Source organism: Cucurbita maxima, unplaced genomic scaffold (assembly GCF_002738345.1).
Source record: "Cucurbita maxima cultivar Rimu unplaced genomic scaffold, Cmax_1.0 Cma_Scf00040, whole genome shotgun sequence".
Classification (NCBI taxonomy): domain Eukaryota; kingdom Viridiplantae; phylum Streptophyta; class Magnoliopsida; order Cucurbitales; family Cucurbitaceae; genus Cucurbita; species Cucurbita maxima.
In genome coordinates, this window is record NW_019272056.1 from 1235153 (window position 1) to 1256042 (window position 20890).

General features: G+C 34.6%; 1 protein-coding gene across 2 annotated transcripts; it reads right to left on the reverse strand.

Moving 5' to 3' along the window:
• Positions 1-1405: 1405 nt before the first annotated feature.
• LOC111469373 (L-ascorbate peroxidase, cytosolic) lies at positions 1406-4682 on the reverse strand. 2 transcript variants are annotated; one of them, XM_023114601.1, is made up of 10 exons: positions 4587-4682; positions 4330-4458; positions 4063-4237; positions 3078-3143; positions 2923-2971; positions 2758-2840; positions 2062-2141; positions 1882-1984; positions 1726-1784; positions 1406-1642 (listed from the first exon to the last, which is right to left on the reverse strand). In XM_023114601.1, the coding sequence occupies exons 2-10, from the start codon at positions 4446-4448 to the stop codon at positions 1627-1629; spliced, it is 750 nt and encodes a 249-aa protein (XP_022970369.1). In that variant the 5' UTR covers positions 4449-4458; positions 4587-4682; the 3' UTR covers positions 1406-1626. The 2 variants fall into 2 exon arrangements, with proteins under 2 accessions (XP_022970369.1, XP_022970370.1); XM_023114602.1 differs by lacking the exon at positions 4587-4682 and having other exon boundaries at positions 4330-4477.
• Between the last annotated feature and the right edge of the window lie 16208 nt (positions 4683-20890).

Consider the following 20890-nt stretch of genomic DNA (forward strand, 5'->3'; position numbering starts at 1 on the left):
CCATTAAGTGGGTTTATTTATTTTAAAAAATCAATTTAAGAACAATATTACTCAAAGATAATTACAATCAAATAAATAATATATGGATCTAACTTTAGGGCTACAAATAACGTGAGTAATTCTATCCTAGTTTCAATCTTATCATCACGATGTTGTCATTTGTGCATAGATACCTTGCCTTTACTTGAAAAGTAAGGTTAGCACGTGGCTTGAATATTTTAAAAAATACTAAGCGATCCCACTTACTAGGGTCAAGAAATGCAATCACACGTAATCATTTTGAGACCTATCATTAAACATCATTTCATGACATGGGCCTCAACTTCCTGTCTAAGCAGTATTGGATGCGCTGATGGATCCCCAAGCAAGCTTGTATACATACCCTTTTGGACGTGGTCTTTAGCTTGTGTACACTCATGCTACTGATATGTCACGGAGGGAATGGAGCACACATAGTATCAAGGTGTATTACTGTATCATAACATCATGGCGAATATAAACGTTGTAAGGTACGCGTTCGTACCAATCACAAGGAGGAAGTATCCTAATGCACGAAAGTATGCATGAGATCCCCATAATTTCAAATCCTAGCATGTATTTGTGGTGCAATACAGATCTTCGTTCTTTTCTTACATTACATAATCATTTCATATCGTTACGTAAGGTAAATGTACTATACGGTAATATGCTTTCATAATATGTCACATTCATCGATAGCATATCAAGTAAACATGACAATCCATAATATGACACTTCTCATCGCAGTAGCATGTCATAACATTTAAGCAAACATAACAATTACAAGGTACAACGCATGTAAAGACCACAGGACACGTGTCGCTCATGCTTCAAACAATTCTCAAACCCAAACAATAGTGAAGTCACTTACCGAGGTAGCTTAAGTTGAAGTCATTAACATATCCCAATGACCTTATAACTTTGTATAATCCCTCTAAACCATGACATAAAGCTACTCGTCAAATTTCATTACATTTAGAGATCACTTTGATCACAAGTACATAATTTTAGGGGTATTTTGGTCATTTTACGTCTAAAGTCACGGTTCAGTAAAATCAACGTTAATGTAAACGCTAAAGTTAGAAAACCTTACTCGGGCTTCATTCCAACATTCACTTTCTACAATTAAATTTATTCGATAAAAGAAATACTCAATTCCTCGTGCTAATGTCTATAAAAATGTTGATAGAAATATAGATAGGTTAAAATTTTGGTGCTCCATGAATGAGCCCTTTTTTGAACTAAGCGGTAGAGTCACGCTCTTTAAACGCCCTAAGAAATAGGCGTAAGTCATCGGTTCTAATCCGAAAAAGGTGCTATATTTCCCACGAAATTCCTGCTCCTGTCTTAGTCTTGATTTTTCAGCGGAGGATATAGATATGAAAACTATAAAAAACATGAAAAATTCATAAGTTTTCAAGCAAAATTATTTAAGTCCAAAGAGACAAGGAGACCAAACATTACATTCTGCTCAAACTTCTCCAACAAGCAAGCCCAAATTCAAACATGTCCCAAAAAAACAGCCACCCAATCCCACCGACCCATTTCGTTACAAATCAAAGCCAACATAAACAACAGCCAGCACCCTCATCTCCCCATTCCAGTAGCTCAAGCATCAGCAAATCTGCACAATACAACAAGTTACGAAACGATCCTTAGCGATGACCGATACAAGAAAACACGAACACGGAGGTGGGAAAATCTTACCCTAGCTCGGAAAGCTTCTGGTGAGCTTCAGCATAATCAGCAAAGAAAGCATCCTCATCCTGTGAAATGTGAACAGAACCATTGATCATCAGCAAAGATAATAGTCCTTTTGTGTACAATCATAAATCCTATTGATCCCGAGATCGGAAACCGTACCGCAGCGTATTTCTCGACAAGAGGACGGAAGACGGGATCGCTAAGGAGTGCCTTGTCTGATACTAACTGCAGAAGACCTTCCTTCTCCCCGGCCAAGAGTTCCCTGTTGAAACCAATGGATCTTTTAATATTACATCACATCATCAATAAACTATCATAGTATAAATGGTTCTAACTCACTTGAAGTACGAATTGTCGAAAATGAGAGGGTTCGAAGTCCACGGCCCCTCGAAACCGGATCGTTCCTTGTGTGCTCTACCCTGTCGAGTTAAATCAACATCATCTACAAAAACTCGAACTTCTTGACTATAGTGAATTAAGCTTCCTTGATTCATTATTTAGCTTCTTATTACTTGTGTTGTTAAATCAACCAACGCGTTTTAAAACCTTGAGGGGAAGCCCGAAAGCGAACAGCCCAAAGAGAACAATATCTGCTAATTGTAGGTTTGGTTATTACAAATGGTATCAGAGCTACAGACCGAGCAATGTGTCAGCTAGGAGGCTGAGCCCCAAAGAGGTGGACATGGGGGTGGTGCACCAGTAAGGACGTTGGACCCCGAAGAGGGGTGGACTAGACAATCCTACATTGATTAGAAAAAAAAAAAACGAGTGCCAGCGAGAACGCTGAGCCCCGAAAGTGGGTGGATTGTAAGATCCACATCGGTTGGAGAGGAGAACGAAACATTCTTTATAAGGATGTGGAAACCTCTCTCTAGCAATCGCATTTTAAAACCTAACCTCGAGGGAAAGCACATAAGGAAAAAGACTAAAGATGACACTATCTGCCAACGGTAGGCTTGGGCGGTTACATATGCACTTGGGGTGAAGCTCAAAATTCAAATTTAAACATATTTATAAGGAAGAGACGGAACGAACCAGTGTGTGACCACCGGAGAGGGCGACAATGTCCTGGTCAGAAAGGCCCATGGTGTAGAAAACATTCCTCAGGTGATCAGAACCTGAACAGAACATAACTCTTCAGTTCATTTTCAGGTCAAAACAGAACACAATTCATAGAACAAGATTGTCATGGAAACTAACCCTTGGTAGCATCAGGCAAGCGACCTTCTGGGGGTGGCTCAGGCTTGTCCTGAAGAACAGAGACCAACAATTTTCAATGTCTGATCATTTTGTAAGTTTATTGGGTTAAACTATCATTAGTCAATTAAAACAGATTATTAGTCTTCTTTACTGACCTCTCTACCAGGGTGAAAAGGAATCTCAGGCCCTCCAGTAATCTCAACAGCAACAACACCAGCCAACTATAACAAAACAAACCCACAAACCCAAAAAGTTAAACAACCATGAGAGATCCCACGTCGATGGGAGAGGAGAACCAAACATTATTTATAAGAGTGTAGAAACCTCTATCTGGTAGGTAGACGTATTTTAAAAACCTTGAGGGAAAGCTCGAAAGAAAAAGTCCAAAGAAGACAATATCTACTAACGGTGGACTTGAGTTGTTACAAATGATATTAACCAGACACTGGGCGATGTGACAGCGAGGAGGCTAATCCCCCAAAGGGGGTGAACATGAAGTGGTGTACTAGCAAAGACGTTGTATTCCAAAGGTGGTGGATTGGGGGTCCCATATTGGTTGGAGAAAGGAACTGAGTGTCAGCGTCCTCGCTGGCCCCAAAGGGAGTGGATTGTGAGATCCCAGAAATATTTTTTATAACAGTGTGAAAACATATCCCTAGTATACTCGTTTTAAAAACCTTAAAGGGAAGCCTAAAAAAGAAAGCTCAAAGATGACAATATCTCGTTTGAACTATTACAAATGGTATAGAGTCAAATACCAGACAATGTGCTAGCAAGGAGGCTGAGCCCCCAAAAGGGATGGATTAGAGAAATATTCTTTATAAGGGTGTGAAAACTTCTCCCTAGGCATTGTGTCAGCAAGGAGCTCCAAAGGGGTAGATTGGGGGAACCCACATCGATGGGAGAACGAAACGAGTGTCAATGAAGACGTGGGATCCCGAAAGAAGTGAATTATGAGATCTGAAACATACTTTATAAATGTATGAAAACCTTAAAAAAAAAAACCCTGAGGAAAGTCCAAACGGACAAACCTAAAGAGGACAATATACAATATCGAGTAGCACTCGACTTGGACGTTACAAACAATCCATCAAAACAAAACAAATCCCAAAAACAGATATGATCAAACAAACTAATCACCTGGTAAAAGTCAGCATATGAAAGGATTGGGAACTGTTCCTTGATGGGCTCCAAGAGTCTAACAGCTATGTCAAGGCCATTATTGGCGCCATGGGCGAGCTCATTAGGGAACCTAATAGTTCCAAACGGACCACCAGTCCTAGATTTCTTATCAAAGGTTCCAGCAGAGTGCCATCTAAAAAAACCCCACAAGAACAAGCAAATCCCTAAACATTCGCTCACAAACAACAAAAACAAAGGGGAAATCAAAGAATAAGAAGAACATACGCAAGACGAAGAATCAAAGGAGCACAATTCTTCTCAGCAATGAATCCTCTGAGTTTCCTCTTCGCCTTTTCAATGGCTTTCTGATACTCCTCACTCACAGATGGGTAGCACTTTACCATGATGATGACACTAAAACCCAACAAATCAATACCCACAAACCAAAAACAGCTAAAATTCACTTACAAACTGATATCAATACCAAATTTGAACGAAATTGAAGCGAACCCACAATAAAAAATTCAGACAAAAAAGAATACCTTGGAAGAAATGGACAAAGAAGAGGCGATTCGGGCACGAGTCGAACACAAGCAGCTCATTGGGAGACGGGGATATAAATAATGGCAGTAGAGAAAACAAGAGAGTTCTGGAGGGTGAGTTCTGGCCGTCGGATATCGGAGCTACCTGAAATTGGACGGTCAGAATTGGATTTGGAAATAAAGGCGATGACTTGGATTTATTTTTGTAGATATATTCGGAGAAAAAACCGGACGAAAAGAAATGGAATGGACCGGCGAATATGGAAATGACGAACGTACCCTTCTTCGGACAGTTATTGAGTTGTCCTCATTGGACATTCGTTCTTTGATTTCCACGTGCCCAAAACATTTTTTTTTTTTTTGTAAAAAATATTACCCTTAAAACTTTTTAAAAATTTTAAAAAAATATTTAATTTTAAAGGCAAATTGTTAATACTTTATTTTAAAATTACCAAACTTTTGATATTAATTCAAATATACCCTTCAATAAATACCCTTTGAATATATGGACAAAAAAAATTCTTACTTTTAAACATTTTATCTCTAAATATTTTAACATTAATTTTAAATTTTTTTAAATTTAGAAGGGTATTTTTTAATTTTATTAAAAAGTTTAAAAGTGTTTAATTTTTTTTTAATTTATAGATATTTTTGAAATTTATAAAAAGTTTAGAGTAATAATGAAAATTTTGAAAAATCTAAAAGTATGTTTTATACATTTTTTAAAGTTTAAATAAAATATTAGTCGTTAGATTTTTTTAAAAGTTTAAAAGTATTATTTAGCTTTTTTTTTTCTTATAATTTAAATATATAACAGTGATTGTATAATTAAATTATTTCTTTTCATAATAATAATATATTTTAAAATGATGTTATTTGAATTTTTTTAATCTTAGTATGAAATTAATAAATTATTTCTTTGGAAGAAATTTGTTCTTAAATAATAAATTTTAATGCATAAATAATAAATTATAAATTTTGTTAATAGTGATATAATAAATAACTAAATTTGAAACATTATCCATTAATTCACCCATTTATAGGGTTCTAACATTGTAAATTAAATGTATAATGATTTATTTTATTATATATAATATTAAAATTTTTATAAATAAAAATAATGTGTTATTGAAGAACTTGGAACACTTAAAATTTTTCCAAAATTAGTGTTATAATTATTCATTAATTTTTTTTTTTTTTTTTTTTTTTTTTTTTTTTTTTTTTTTTTTTTTTTTTTTTTTTTTTTTTTTTTTTTTTTTTTTTTTTTTTTGTGTGTGAACGCGAGGTTGATCCAAAGATTCCATTAGTGGGAAATGATAACATCACTTGGTCAATTTTGTTACGTTCTATCACCCTCGAATTTGATTGGCTGTGTTATTTATTACTATCCTGTCTATAAATAAGAAAGTCCAGATCACCAATCAGAATGAGGCACGTCATAAATCTTTAAATGTATTTCCATATTCGACGTAAATTTGGCTGATTTTTTTTTTCAAATGTAAAATAATTATATAATAATAAAGCAATAATGACCTGTCATAAATTAAAGTTTTTTTTTTTAAAAATAATGATAATAATCATTGGTGTGAAAATTATAAAAATTAAGTAACTAATAATAAAATAATTTAACTAAGACTAAAATTAATTAATTAATATTTTTTAATAAATATCATTAATAAAAATTAATTAAATAAAGATATGATTATTTAGTTATTACAATAAAATATTTGTAATTAATTATAGGTGGATATTATTATATAAATAGTTCTCTTCTTCTTCAGATGGTTAGATGGTCCCTTTCAAGAAATGGAAATGGAAATGAAAATAGGAAACCACTTAAACTTTAGATTTTATCATCTCACGTCACGTCATGATATGAAATCATCTAAAAGAAAAGTTTTGGGACGGATTATTTTGATGATTAAGATCAAGAGTAAAGAAAACTCGTGATTCGAATTACTCTACAAATGTTTTATCAATACCATTCTAAACATGCAATCTAAACTTGGCTCTAATAATAAAGAATCACTACAAGAGAAAGTAAAATAACACTGGTTTGAGATTCAAATCATTCCCACAAGCAAAATTGATTATGTGAAACTTGAATGAGATTAAATTAAAGCACAAATACTCATTTTACTCTACATGACTTTATATAGCCTCAAAGTAAAAACTCCTTCTATGAGTCACTCCAAGAGTTGTAACCATATTTTATGACCATAATAAGCCACTGTGTATACTTTATAGTCATGACGTAACTAAACCTTTCTCTGTCCTCATCTTCGGTACCTATTTCATTCCCGAGCCCCACAAAAATTTACACACCGATCGTGAGAATTTGCAAAGATCAGGTAACCCACGTGTAATTGTTATCTATTTATGATTTTTTAAAAAAAAAAATTGTTATATTTTTTATTAAAAGAAAAAAAAAAGGAAAAAAAAGGGAAAAATTTGAATGTGAATGATACAAGCTCATGTGGGGGTGGGGCCCTCGTGAAGACTTGAACTATAAGTCCAGCCGCCTGTGGCCCCACAAGCATTCGCAGTACACAAAAAATATTTTTTAAATAGTATAATTTATTATTATTTTTTTAAATTTTATAAATTTAAAAATTACACCGAAAAATGGTTTAACTGCTAAATTTATATTCTTTCTAATTTTATTTCGAAAATTTTGTATTAATAATTTTGGAAATAAATAAATAAATTATTATTATTATTTTTGATACTATTAAAAGGAACTTACCCAAATCCGCCATCATTTTTTGTGGGTATCTTGGAAATGCCTTCTGCTACCCCAACTCGGCGAATCCCAAATAACCCACCAAGAAGGGGTCGAATCATGGCTAAAATTGGCGAGGATTTAGCCATCTCAGCATCCTACGTGGCCACTGCACTCGCCGGATCCCTCCCATATCGTTCTCCGCCCGAACATGCTCCGCCGCCTCCGCCTCCGCCTCCGCCGCCTGCCGCTACCTAGATCGTCCTCATCTTTGTTCCCTAATAAATAAATAGCTGATATATGTGAATTAAGAAGTGTGTGCTTTGTTTTCCGGTTTGATTTCTGCTAGATTATGGGTTTTCTAAGCTCATGGACGTGAAATTAATGAAACATTAGGTTAAAATTATATGTCCAAAACTATATATTAAAATGTTAGGCCAAAGTTTAATGTAATTAAAATTATGGAATCAATACATGCTTTGATGGGATAAGTATGGTTTATTTTTATTATTATTATTCTTTTCTGATGATGATGATAGATTATAACTAGAGATGCCACGGGATGGGGAAACCTTCCCTATCCCTATCCTTATCCTCATTATTTGTAACGATCCTAAATTTCTAATACTCAGAGTCGCTACTAACGTCTCATCCTTATCTCTTATGTGGAAATATAAGTCTTAAAAGGAACCTTTATTGAAAACATTTAAAAACATCATCTTCTCTAGAAAACACAACTATGGTATTGTGTGATTAAATACGAAATACTTAATTTTAGAAAAAAAAAAAAAAAAACAAAGACATAATAATTTAAATGGATGAAATGGAGAACAACATATTCTAACCTAAGACTAGAAATTTAAATATAAATCTACTTTATGTACGCTGCTACAGTTTCTGCTCACGATGCCATTGTCATTTGTACATGTGCAAGTTGCCTTTACGTGAAAAATGATATGGCAACTTTGAGTATTTCGAAGAATACTCCGTAAGTGACTCCACTGTAGTAGGTTATGCAAATGCAAATACATGCAATCATGGTTTTGGGACCCATCTCTATCTCATTTAGGGGTGGCCTCCAGTCTTGAACTACTATGGATGTGTTGTACTTCCCTACACACGACCCACACGTGCGAGTGTGAATCTCCAGGGGGTTCACACACCCCCTGGACCTTCTCTAGTCAAGCTATTTTGTAACAACGTCCGGAGGTCAGCGGAACCCCAAATGTTATGCTCCTCATGAACACCCTTATCACTATATTGTGTGTGTCCGCACTCATCATCTCGAGGGAAAGTATCCATATGCTTATGAACATACAACATGTATGAGATCTCTCTAGTTTCCATCTTATCGTCTTTTCTGACACAACCCTCTAGTCTATCTCTTTGTTACATTAAGTAACACATGCTCGTTGGATATTTATATAATATCATTTCCATGCTCTTAGGGTTGTGTTCTATGTCGGCCTATCAACATGATGCAATATGATACTACATCAGAATGAAAGGATCTTAAGGATACGATGAGTAAAAAAGACTTAAAAGAAATGAAAGTTACTATTTATATCAACAAGGTGTAGCTATGTAAAAGCCTAAGCCCACTGCTTGTCCACTTTAGCCTGTTACGTATCGTCGTCAACCTCATGGTTTTCACACCCTTAAAAGAAATGTTTCGTTCCACTCTCTAACCAATATGAGATCTCACAACCACACCCTCATAAGGAATGCTTTGTTCCCCTCTCCAAGCACTGTGAGATCACGCAATCCCAACCGATGTGAGATCCTCACAATCAACTCCCTTCGGGGCCAGCATCCTAGTTGGTACACAACTCGATACTTAGCTCTAATATCATTTGTAACAGTCAAGCCTACTGCTAGTAGATATTGTCCCCTCTAGCCTGTTACGTATCGCCGTCAGCCTCATGGCTTTAAAATGCGTCTACTTGGGAGAGGTTTCACACCCTTATAAAGTTTAGGGTTTAAGGAATTCTCTAATGCCAGTTGTAAAAGTCCAAGCTCACCACTAGTAGATATTGTCCGCTTTGGCCTGTTATACATCGTCGTCAACCTCATGATTTTAAAACGTGTCTGTTAGGGATAAGTTTCCACATCCTTATAATGAATGCTCGTTCCCCTCTCCAACCGCTGTGGGATCTCACAATCCACTCCCATTTAGGGGCCCAACATTCTCACTGGCAGACCGCTCGGTGTCAGCTCTGATATCATTTGTAACAGCCTAAGCTCATCGCTAGCAGATATTGTCCGCTTTTGTCCGTTACATATCACTATCAGTCTCACGATTTCAAAACACATCTACTAGGGAGAGGTTTTCACACCCTTTATAAAAAATGTTTTGTTTATCTCTTTCCAAAAGATGTGAGATTCCACAACGTCTTTTTTAGTGGCTCAATCATAGGAACTTCATGGTTAAACGTGCTTTTCTTGGAGCAATTTTATATTGGGTGAACTCCTATGAATTTTCTTAGAATCCATGTGAATCAGGACAAAACATGTCGGAAGAACTCATATTGGTATGTGAAAATTTTCTTCACTCTTAGAAACGAGGAATGAGTAACGAGACAATCTTGCAAAGGATATAGCAAATGTCAGGACCATCAGGTGTCGAATCAGTCCATTCCAAAGAAAAAAGAAGCTTATATTTTGCTTCTTTTATAATTGAGGTATATTCTCTTTTTGGGTGGGGGACATATTTTAGACCGAACATGGAAGGAAAGATATCACGCAACATTAAAGCAAGAGATGGACAAGAAACAAAGCATGAGAAACTAGTCTTAGAAAAAATAAATAAACAACAATTGAAAAAAGTTATGGAGATAAAAGAATGCGACGAAAAAAATATAGAAATGATAACATTACATAGATTCGTTTAACGTAGTACGGAGGCGGGGTTGTTGGATTAGATAAGAATGAGTTATATACTGTGATGTTCTATATTGGTTGAGGAGGAGAACAAAACACTTTTTATAAGGGTGAGAAAACCTTCCTCTAGCTGTTTTAAAGTCTTGAGGGGAAGCCGAAAGGGAAACCCCAAAGAGGACAATATCTGCTAGCGGTGGACCTAGTTCGTTACAAATAGTGTCAGAGCCAGACACCGGACAATGTGTCAGCCTTCTCGTTGTTCCTCGAAGAGGGGTAGACACGAGGCGGTGTGCCAATAAGAACATTGAGCCCCAAAGGAGGGTGGATTTGGTGGTGGTCCCACATCGATGGGAGAAAGAAATGAGTGCCGGGCTCCAAAGGAGATGACAGTAAAATGAGCTGGACTTTAGAATTACCACAAAATACTTTTAATTTTTTTCCAAATTTACATTTCAACCAACATCTTTGTCACTCCCTGAATTTTACTTGACTGTCTACGGCTCCATTGCATAGTTGTTCTTCAATTGAAGTTTGATAAAATGGAAGTTAAAGCTCTAAGGCGTCCAGTTCCAAACAATCCACCACCAAGGGGTCAAGTTATTCGCCAAATTATTAACGACCTTTCTGGGAAAATATCTAGAGGGGAAGGTAACGCGGCTGAGGCGGGCAAGCAACCTAATCAACCCGCTCCACCGCGTCGGGCTTAGCTCAGCGCAGCGTTGGGGAAGCTAAGCAAATCATAAGTAATATTTTCATTTTGCTTTGATGTGTGTTTAGTTCCATTTGGGTAGTTTGTTGGTGATAGGAGTTTGAGTTGCCATCTTAAGTTACCTGTGTTTGGTTAGTTCCTAAGATGTCTCTTGAATTATCAATTATGTCTCCTATTATGTCTCCTATGTTGTCTGATGGTCGGAAAAGAAAAGAAAAAAAAAAATGATAATGGCTTGAAAAAGAAATAAAAATGGTTCAAAGATTTTCACTCGGCGACATCGTTCACAACTGGTAGTAGATCTACTCGAACAACAGATCTTTGTGTGTTTAGGGAAGTCTCGATCCAATCCAAAAACATAATATTATATTATTGCTAAGATTGAGTACGTGTTAATAGAGATAAATCATTTTACTCGAACAGAGGGAATTGATATCCATTTAGATGGGAAACGAGGGACGAAGTGAAGAATTTTTTTTTTCCTGTTTGATAAATGGGGTCGGGAATGAAATAATATTCCTCATCCCATCTTCATTCAATTCCCCGTCTAATGCCTCCTTTAACATAAATAATTCAACACATATTCTTTGTTCGATATTTGAAGACTCTATTTTCATGCTAAGTTAAGGGCATGACTCTGATAATATGTTATAAATTACGAACCCTCCACGATGATATGCTATTATACACTTTGAACATAATTCACATGGTTTTCCTAAAAGACCTGTATATTACTTGGAAACACATGATCATTTTCTTAGTTAGCCGATGTCAGACTCTCTCTCAACAATTCTCAACAGTAGCCAACGAGACCTATGCAGCATATACAAATTACAAAAGTTATGGAAATAATATAATTCTTGTTTAACGTCCAATGTCCAGGATTTGGATTAGAATTCGATTCGGATTCGGGACTTGATGGATCTGACATTCCCTACATCCCATGTGACAAAGTCACGTTACTTGTTCATCGTTTATAAGAGTGAAACTATCCACACAGATCAACACACATAAAATTGCTTCAAGCAAAACACGCTTAACTTTGGAGATTGTATAATTGAGTCACCGAAAAGAAAGATACACCATGTTGGTATAGATATTAACTTTGAATTTTTTAAACCTTTTTTAGTCATCATATCAACAAACCTACGAAAATATTGACAAAAATTTAATGTCCAAAACTTTAGCTAGAGTTCTTAACTTACACAGAGTTCAACGAGTTAAGGTATATATAATCGATCAACGGTGTTGAGGATATTCAACCCTCAATTACCATTAACCATATGTATCATATTTGACGCTTGGTTTTAGGCTAGCTTTCCGTAACAGTTTACCATATGTATTATATTTGATCCTTTATCATTGGTTAATATCGTGCATCTATTTATTGAGAACTCTCCTCCGCCGTAATTTTAGCTAATATCTTCATGATATCAGAACCCGTTCGCTTTTCTATTATATATATCTTACCCAAACTTTAAATCTAATTTCAAGTATTAACTTTGGGTGTGACGCATGCAATGATGTAACACAAACCCTTTTTGTTTTTTAAATTCTCTTTAAAAAGAAATTAAGTAAAATAAAAATAATACCAATTTTGTTATCCATTTACGCGGTTTTGTTTTATGATTTTTTTTTTCAAAACCATAATTACTTAGGTGTAATTTTTGAAGACATATATATATATATATATATATATATATATATTTTTTAATTTATTTGGTTCATTGAATTGGAAATACATTATTATTAATTTAATAAAACGTACATATTCCCCAATAACATGAAAAATATCAAAAGTCAATATATTTTAATTCATCGAAAGTGATATAATAAATAATAAATATTAGAAATTGGGAGTCATTGTCATTAAAAATTATTTATAGATATTTAATTTAAAACATCATAATTGATTTATGATGACTCTACATCCTGTATGACATGGTCACATTACTTAACATAGAATCGCTCTGTCTGCATTCAAAAAATTTTAAAGACGTCACCTAATATAAAATTGCTCCAAACAAAACACGTTTAACGCACTGACTTTGCTTTAAGTCTTTCCTTGTCATACTATCTTCAAGACGTTAAATATGACATTGGTTCATTCATGTACTCATCTTTTACTCGAGGGTCAGATCTCTGCATCGAAAGCTTATGATATCGAAAATAATAAACCTATATTGAAAGTATACGAACAAAGTATGAGAATCTTTTAAAAGAAAATTGATGGAGATGAATGAGAAGTCAAGAGGAATTGTCTAATTTCTATGTGGAGAAAATGTGTAATATTTACAAGAATTTAGGATAGAATCTTCCTAAACTCATCTAATATATTTTAATACATAATATATTAAATTAGTTTAAGTTAAAACTCATTCAAATTTTATATGTTTATAATTTTGAACACGGGCCAAGTTCTGAAATCTCCAGACTCGGATGTAGATAGGATTCTTTAAAATCTCCAGCTCGGTTGTCTCGCCACCTAATTTATTGAACATCGCATTTTATCTAAAAAGAAAATTAAAATAATTTTGACAAGTTACCCGTTAGGATAGCTGCCATAGACTATTATGATAAGTCACATTCATGAAATTGTACGTGAATGTATTTTACCTCAATAAGAGGTAGCTTACTGAGTCTTTCTTAAAATACTCAAGTCATATGTTACTCTCATTCTTTCAAGTAAAGGCAAGACACACGTGTACAGTTGAGATGACGACATTGCAACTCGAGACCATGACACATGCATAGGGTGATTGTATTTATTTTCTTAGACTTAGGTTATATCGTTTTAAATATGTTATTGAACACGCAAGTCCATGACAGTGTTTTAAGATGCAGTTTATGTTTTATGATAAAGTTTAAACGTATGATTATATTACGATGATGGTAGCGACTTTTGAATATTTTCTATATGTTCGGTCGGAGAAGAATTGTTGAATGGTTTTTGTATTAAAATGCATAATTGTACGAATACGTATAGGTATGAATGTTCATGGAAATTCAAATGGATTTTACTTTTGTATTAAAAAAATTCCTTTAAGAAAACTTGTCGACTTAGGTTATTGAGTAAACTGAATTAAACTTGTTCCTATAAATCCCCACATCTTTGAGTCTTCTTCTTCCTCTTCCTCTTCCTCTTTCGTCTGCCCGCCATGGCTGCACCTCCTTCCACAGGCTTAAAGGCGAACATCTCTAGCCTTCCTTTGAGACGGGGTCGAATTAAGGCTCGTATTTTTGAGAGCCTTGTCAATTCAGCAGCCTTGATACTCTTCAAAGTCATTCGATACCTCGTCAGCGGTGCTCGAATCCGCGCTGTTCCATCGCCTTCTCCGGTGGCACCGCCGCCTCCTCCTCTTCGTTACGATGGAGGATCAGTCGTCACGTGATTTGTAATTTCTTTGTTCTTGTGTGGAGGAATTGAGTGATGAATTTGGTGTGGAGTGTTCTTAAGCTTTGGTTTTTAAGGATTGATCCTCAAAGCTTTGTTGGTTTTTATGTTTTATGTTAAGTGTTGAATAAATTTAATTTGGGTTCGATTCCATTTTCATATCTATCCAAATTAGATTTCATTGTCATACTTTCAAATATTATATTCTCATCGTTTACTAATCTCTTTTAGATATCGATGGTTATTATATACAACTCAAGCTCACCACTAATAGATATTGTTTGATTTCGCTCGTTACGTATGGATCAACATCACGATATTAAAACACGTCTATTAGAGAAAAACATTCACACCCTTATAAGAAATGTTTCGTTCTCCTCTTCAACCGATGTGGGATCTCAATCCACCCCTTTTAGAGGCCAGTATCCTCACTAGCACACCGCTCGGTGTCTGACTCTAATACCATTTGTAACCGTCCAAGCCTACCGCTAGTAGATATTGTCCGTTTTGGCACATATGTCATTTATAACAGCCCAAGTCATCCGAGTTCCATTAGTTAATTGGGAAATCTTTCTCCACTCCCTCTACCATTTTTCATTTAAACGAAAATTCTCCACCTTATTTGAGAGTTTCAATCTCACGTTAAATATACGTTTCTATCTCTAACTGAATCGATGAGAAAACTAGCTATATTATTTTTTAAGGAGGATAAAAATATAAAAATAAAGAACTACAAAAGAATTAGTCTTCATGAATATATTATTATTTTTTTTTTTTAGAAAAGGGATTAAAATATGATTTAAATTTTTGACTTATCGGAGTCTATTATATATGATATTTTAATGTTAATGACTAGAAGTCAACTCAGACAAGAGTGGAGAACTTAATAAAATAATACTAAAGAAATTAAAGCTCCATAAAAATTGGAATCATTAACTCTCAATTATCATATTAAACATCGAGATCACTTCATTATCATAGACCATTTGTAAGACCCAACGAACTTTAACCGTTACATAGAAATACTAACCACTCAACTCAGATGTCGATGATCAGTTCTAAAAAAATCATAGACCATCTGTAATGGTCTTATACAACGCTAATTATAAACCATAAAAAAGAAAAATGATTTAAAGTTTGAGACAACCTTAAAAAATAAGGTCAAAGCTTACGAGCAAACCCAACATGATTTATGTAAAGATTTTGTCTTCTAAATCTACCTCAACTCACAAAGACGGGTTCTTCGAACTAGCTCGACTATTTCACTTTAAAAACGAAAATGAATGGTGATTATTTGGATTAATGATTTAGAGTTTAATTATAACCTAATGATCAAATAATCATGATTTGGAATTCTTCTACATTTCTTTGATATTTCTTCGTTGTTTCCATAGTCCCCATGGTAATAGATAATATAAATATTAAATGCTAGATGGAGGCGCTAAAATTTGAATAAATTAATATAAATAGAGCGGGGACCAATTATGGCCCTTTTTTGAGGTTTGTAGCGGATGTTAGTGATTTGTTGTGATTTGAAAACGTTTTATATTTGAGTTTTATGAGATTTTAATTACAAATGTGTTATGTACGATGAATATGTAGATTTTTTTTTAAATAAGTAAAATGTTAATTATTTGACTCGACTCAACCCAACTCGAACACAAAGGAGCTGTGTTGAGTTATGAAACCAATTTAGATGTTTCGAGACACCATGTCATGATTGAAGTAAAGTAAAATAAAATAAATACGAAACACCATATTTAAAAATAAAATGACACCCAAATACAAGTCAATACGGTTCGAGTTTATTAAAAGGGGAATCGATTCGGGATATAATTTCAAACAAAAATATAAAATACTTAAAGTACAGAAACAAACCGATGCGTTTTCAAGTAAAGTCAAGACAATGACCTTTTATTTTAACACATGGTTCCAAAAGCAACCTTATAAAGCAACCGCGTTAAGCCCTAAAATAAAACAAAACATTATTAAAAAAAGTTGACATTTGGTTGCATACTCTTCATGTAGACTTTGCACTTTTATTCGTCAAATGATATACTTTCTCGAACGTCTTGTCACTTAAAAAAATATAACTAAATGGACTCGTTAAAATATGAGTATTCTGATGTACATGGTTAAAGTTTGATCTCAAATAACCCGACCTACACTTCAGCTACTAATAAGTGGACAAGACAAACCAAAAATATCAGAGATGATCCCTTCTCTTCTGAGTGTAGTGAAGGACTCTCGCCTCACCCGCCCGTTTGACTTATGGAATCATTGACTCGCTTTTCGACTTTAGTGATTTCATAACTCGAAAGAAAAACCTCTCTTCTAGGATTAGTACCGTCCCTAGATGTAGTAGTCAATCATAATCTTTTATAAAATTGATTTTAAAAGATCTTTGATTATCACATGTTTAATACGCCTAAAATTTTCATTTAAAATCGTTCATAAACATTCATATCAAATAAAAATAAAAATCAACGGAAAAGCGAAAATGAAATAAACAATAAAGTCAAAGCAATGAAAACGTCATCATCTAACGTGAGGGTTTCAATTTAAAGCGAAATGAAACTAGCCTCTCTTTGGTTCGATGGCATTTGCAACGACGCCGTTATCCCTACATGGGTGTCTTACCCTTACCTAAAAGAAAAGTAGAATATTCCTTGAGTATTTAAAAACACTCAATAAGTAGCCACGTTGTTAGAGTCGGAAAATACAAACACAAGCATTCATGGTGGGACTTATCTTTTCATACAAATATAATGGCATGGCCTTAGACTCTTCTTTCTAGCCTGAGCACAGTTGGATGTCTGAATGTTTGATTAATCCACCACACTTAAATGGTGTGAAAGTTGTCTTATTTATAATCAAATAAATTACAAGGATATAGATATAGTAATAAATGGAAATAACAATAAATGGAGAAATACCTATAATAATAAGGCAAATATTAGATATTTGCCTTATAATAAAATATCAAATATAATATATATGGTAAACTATAATTTCTTACTAAATATTCTTAACACCCCACCGCAAGCTAAACGTCGGATTTAAACGAACGTGAAGCTTGAATCTGAAAAATTCAAAGAGGTTGAGAAACACTTTTCATGAAGATGCTAACAACCCGGTTCTTGGCCATCAAAAATTGCAGAGGGATCGCCGCTTAGCGGCGATGCTGCCTTGGCTTCGGCGAGAATATGTCTAACCCATGAAGAGGGATTGTCGCTTAGCGACGATGCTACATTGGCTCTGGTGAGAATATTTCTAACCCCAAGAAGTAGAAGGGGAAATCTAGAGCAAGGGACAAAGACAATGTTGAAGCCGGAAGAGTCACCACATTGGGTGAAGGAGCCAATTTTGGCGAGAAGGGCAGTCGGAAGAATGAACAACCAGACGATCCAACCATCCCAATTCAAAAACATAAAGTTAGGTTGGTTTGGGTTAAGTTATGAACGCTAATCGGGTCATTCGGGTCCCCAATCCAAATTTTTGAGTTTATCCAAAAAAAATTCTCGAACCCACCGAACCCATATACTCCCGATTAGAAAGTGACTATTTAGTCCATTAATTTAACTTTATGTAACCATCTAATGACTCATCGAATGTATAGAGACAAATAAATTGTGAGATAGAGAAAGTTGTGTGATTTCAAGTCAAGTCAATGAGGATCGAAAAGAAGCTTTTATTTAAGATATGATTCCAAAGTAACCGCGTTAAGCACAAAAACAAGACAAAACATTATTTATTTAATGTCTGACTTTGCATTTGAAATATTTTAGGCAACTTTCTTTATATTAACAAACTCTCGACTTAGATGTGACTCAGCTCGCTAATATATATGTTATTAGTTAAAAAATCAGAGGTTTGAATCATCCGCTCACTCGTGCTTTAAGATCCCATATCAGTTTGAGAGAAGAACGAACGAAACATTCATTGTAAAACAAACGCGTTTTAAAATCTTGAGGTAAAGCTCAGAAGGGAAAGCCTAAAGAGAATAATATGTACTAGCTATGAGCTTGGGCTGTTACAAAATGGTATTAGAGTCAGACACCGGACTATGTGCCAACGAGAAAACTGAGTCTCGAAGGGAGGTGGACACGAGGCGATGTGTCAGCAAAGACGCTGAGCCCATTTGAATTGTTTTAAAACTAAAATCAAAAGTGTTCCCATTTTTAAAGAAGGAGATTTATTTCAATTTCGGGTCCCATTTTGACTAATCTTAATCTCCTAACGCGCATCTTTCTAATTTGTAATTTTCTATGAAATTGATCCTTAGAGATCACATTGATTATGACATGAAGCAAGGATGAACATGCTGGTTTAACTAAGTTTTTTCGATTATTATAGGTTTATTAAAATTGTATCTTAATCCCTAAGATATTGTTGATTATGACAGCATGAACGAAAAACGTCTCATTAGTTGTATCAATTAGGGATATTTTTACCTTGTGTCTGGTGTTGAGGCACTACCTAAAAGAACACTCTTTACTAGGTGGGGACAACATGGTGAGCTCTAACCTACTTGTCATCCATGGGAGTCAGGTGGCGCACCCATCCCACTGGCCATGGAATCGCCCAAGGTCGGGGGTGCTACCCCCAATACGTGTTAGTAGAGTAATCTAGGTGAATTCTCTTTGAACTCACATGTCCCTAACCGGCCTCAGGCCTAGCTTAACGCTTTTGTACCGTGAGAAGAGAAGTGGAAGCTTCGCAAACATTAAACTGGCTACTGTCGGCTAGGAAGTTACCTTTATTTTCCTTCAGGGTTGTCATGATGGTCCTCTAGGTCTCTAGGCGGTTTGGCGGTCTTGAGAAGACCCACGTTTTGATTCTACTGCGCTTAGATTACTAGAGGCGTTCCATCCTAGGTTACATACCAGTCAAACTATCGCATACACCCTAGCCTTAAGTTCTCTCTACTACTTGCCTTCTATAGGGAGAATCACACATTCAATCACCTGAGCTAATTTACAGTCAATCATGCATACAGTCATACAAGTGCTCAGCGGAGAGATAATATCCATCAAGGATACGGAGCGCAATACACAAACTTCGATCTACCATTCCAGCATAATTATCCATCAAGGATACGGGCATTAAAAGTCACAATTAAATTTTTATATTCGATTCTTCCTCGATTCTTGATGGAATTGAGTAACACAAAAGTTCAGCATAGTTCTCCCAAAGCCACTTAGTAACTCGGATGAAATTCCGACTTCAAACTACCGTTTGGAGCATATTTTTGTTTTTTTTTCTCTCTACTAATCTCTCAATAATCGTAACTCTTTGGATAAGGTAAGGTGGTCAAAATGACCATTTTGCCCCTCGATTGATTCTGACCGACTTTTTCCCAATTCTTCATTATTTTCTTTTTTTTTTTCTTCTATCTTAGCTTAAAATACCGTTTCTAAAATCGTTAATAAAGTCTCAAAATTAAGAAGAAAAATCAGGTATTTAATTTTTCATTAGAACTCGGTATTACAACGCAATTTCTAAAGAAAAGAAAAGATTTTAAATAGTGACGGGTTTAGTCTAGTGATTCCATCCATGAATGAACTAATATGTCTATGTTTGGGTATTAAACGAGCAAAAATCCATATTTTTTGTTTTGTACTTGTTAAAAAAAGAGAAGACGGTGAGTATATAAGTGATAAACGAGATATCTTTAACTATAATAAGATAGGTGAGGTCAATTATTGGTACGAGCGAGCTCGTTTACCATGCCCATTTTATATTATATATTAATTTAATTTTTTATTTAAATTATGATTTTTTTAGATATTTTAGAGAAGATTATTTTATATTTATTTGAGAATTTTATGACATATGATCCCTTATGTTTCAATATTACACGCAAGTTTATAAAAAAAATTGCTTAATGCCCCCTCCCTATTAAAATATTTTTATTTTGATCATTATTTAATATAATTATGTTTTTTTTTTCTTGCTTTTACTTCTAGAATCTTTTTTTTTTTAATTTCCACGTGTACTCGATAAATCAATCAATTTCTTTCGATTATTCAATTAAAAATATAGAAGTTGGAATGGATTAGATTTTTTTTTTTTCCGGCTGAATTTTTAAAAAATAAAAAATTTGATTCGTTTGCAGGTTGACATTTTTTTTATCGGGTCAACGTGATCAACTCGAAAATAGGTTTACAACCCAATCCAAGAATATTTAACGTTTCTCACTGATGTTAGTAATGAGTTGTGACTTTTAAACGTTTGATATTTAAATTTTTAAATATTAATGTAATAATTAAAAAAAACTGGTCTGACAATCCAATCCCAATCCCACTAATTCAAGTTGGGTTGGATTGGACTGTGAACTCTATACAAATTGCTCGGGTGACTAACCCAATTCAACCCGAAAATTCGGGTTTCGGGTATCAAAAGAAATTGTAAAATAACTTCTAATTTTAGCAAATCTACCCCTAAATTTTGCAAGAATTCGAAAATGCCCTTTCTCCAAAGACACTGTAGCAGCCTTCTTACACAAGTTACGAGTCCAAATCCCCACTTTGCCCTCGACTCGCTTTATAAAATTACGGTACGCCCCCTTCTTTAAGCATTCTTAATTCTCAAATATT

Coding starts and splice junctions, on each gene's coding strand:
- LOC111469373 (XM_023114601.1), bottom strand. CDS start 4,448: ATGGTAAAGTGCTACCCATCTGTGAGTGAGGAGTATCAGAAAGCCATT. Junction 2,972..3,077: donor CTTTTCACCCTGGTAGAGAG/GTCAGTAAAGAA, acceptor TCTGTTCTTCAG/GACAAGCCTGAGCCACCCCC. Junction 1,985..2,061: donor TTCGACAATTCGTACTTCAA/GTGAGTTAGAAC, acceptor TGGTTTCAACAG/GGAACTCTTGGCCGGGGAGA.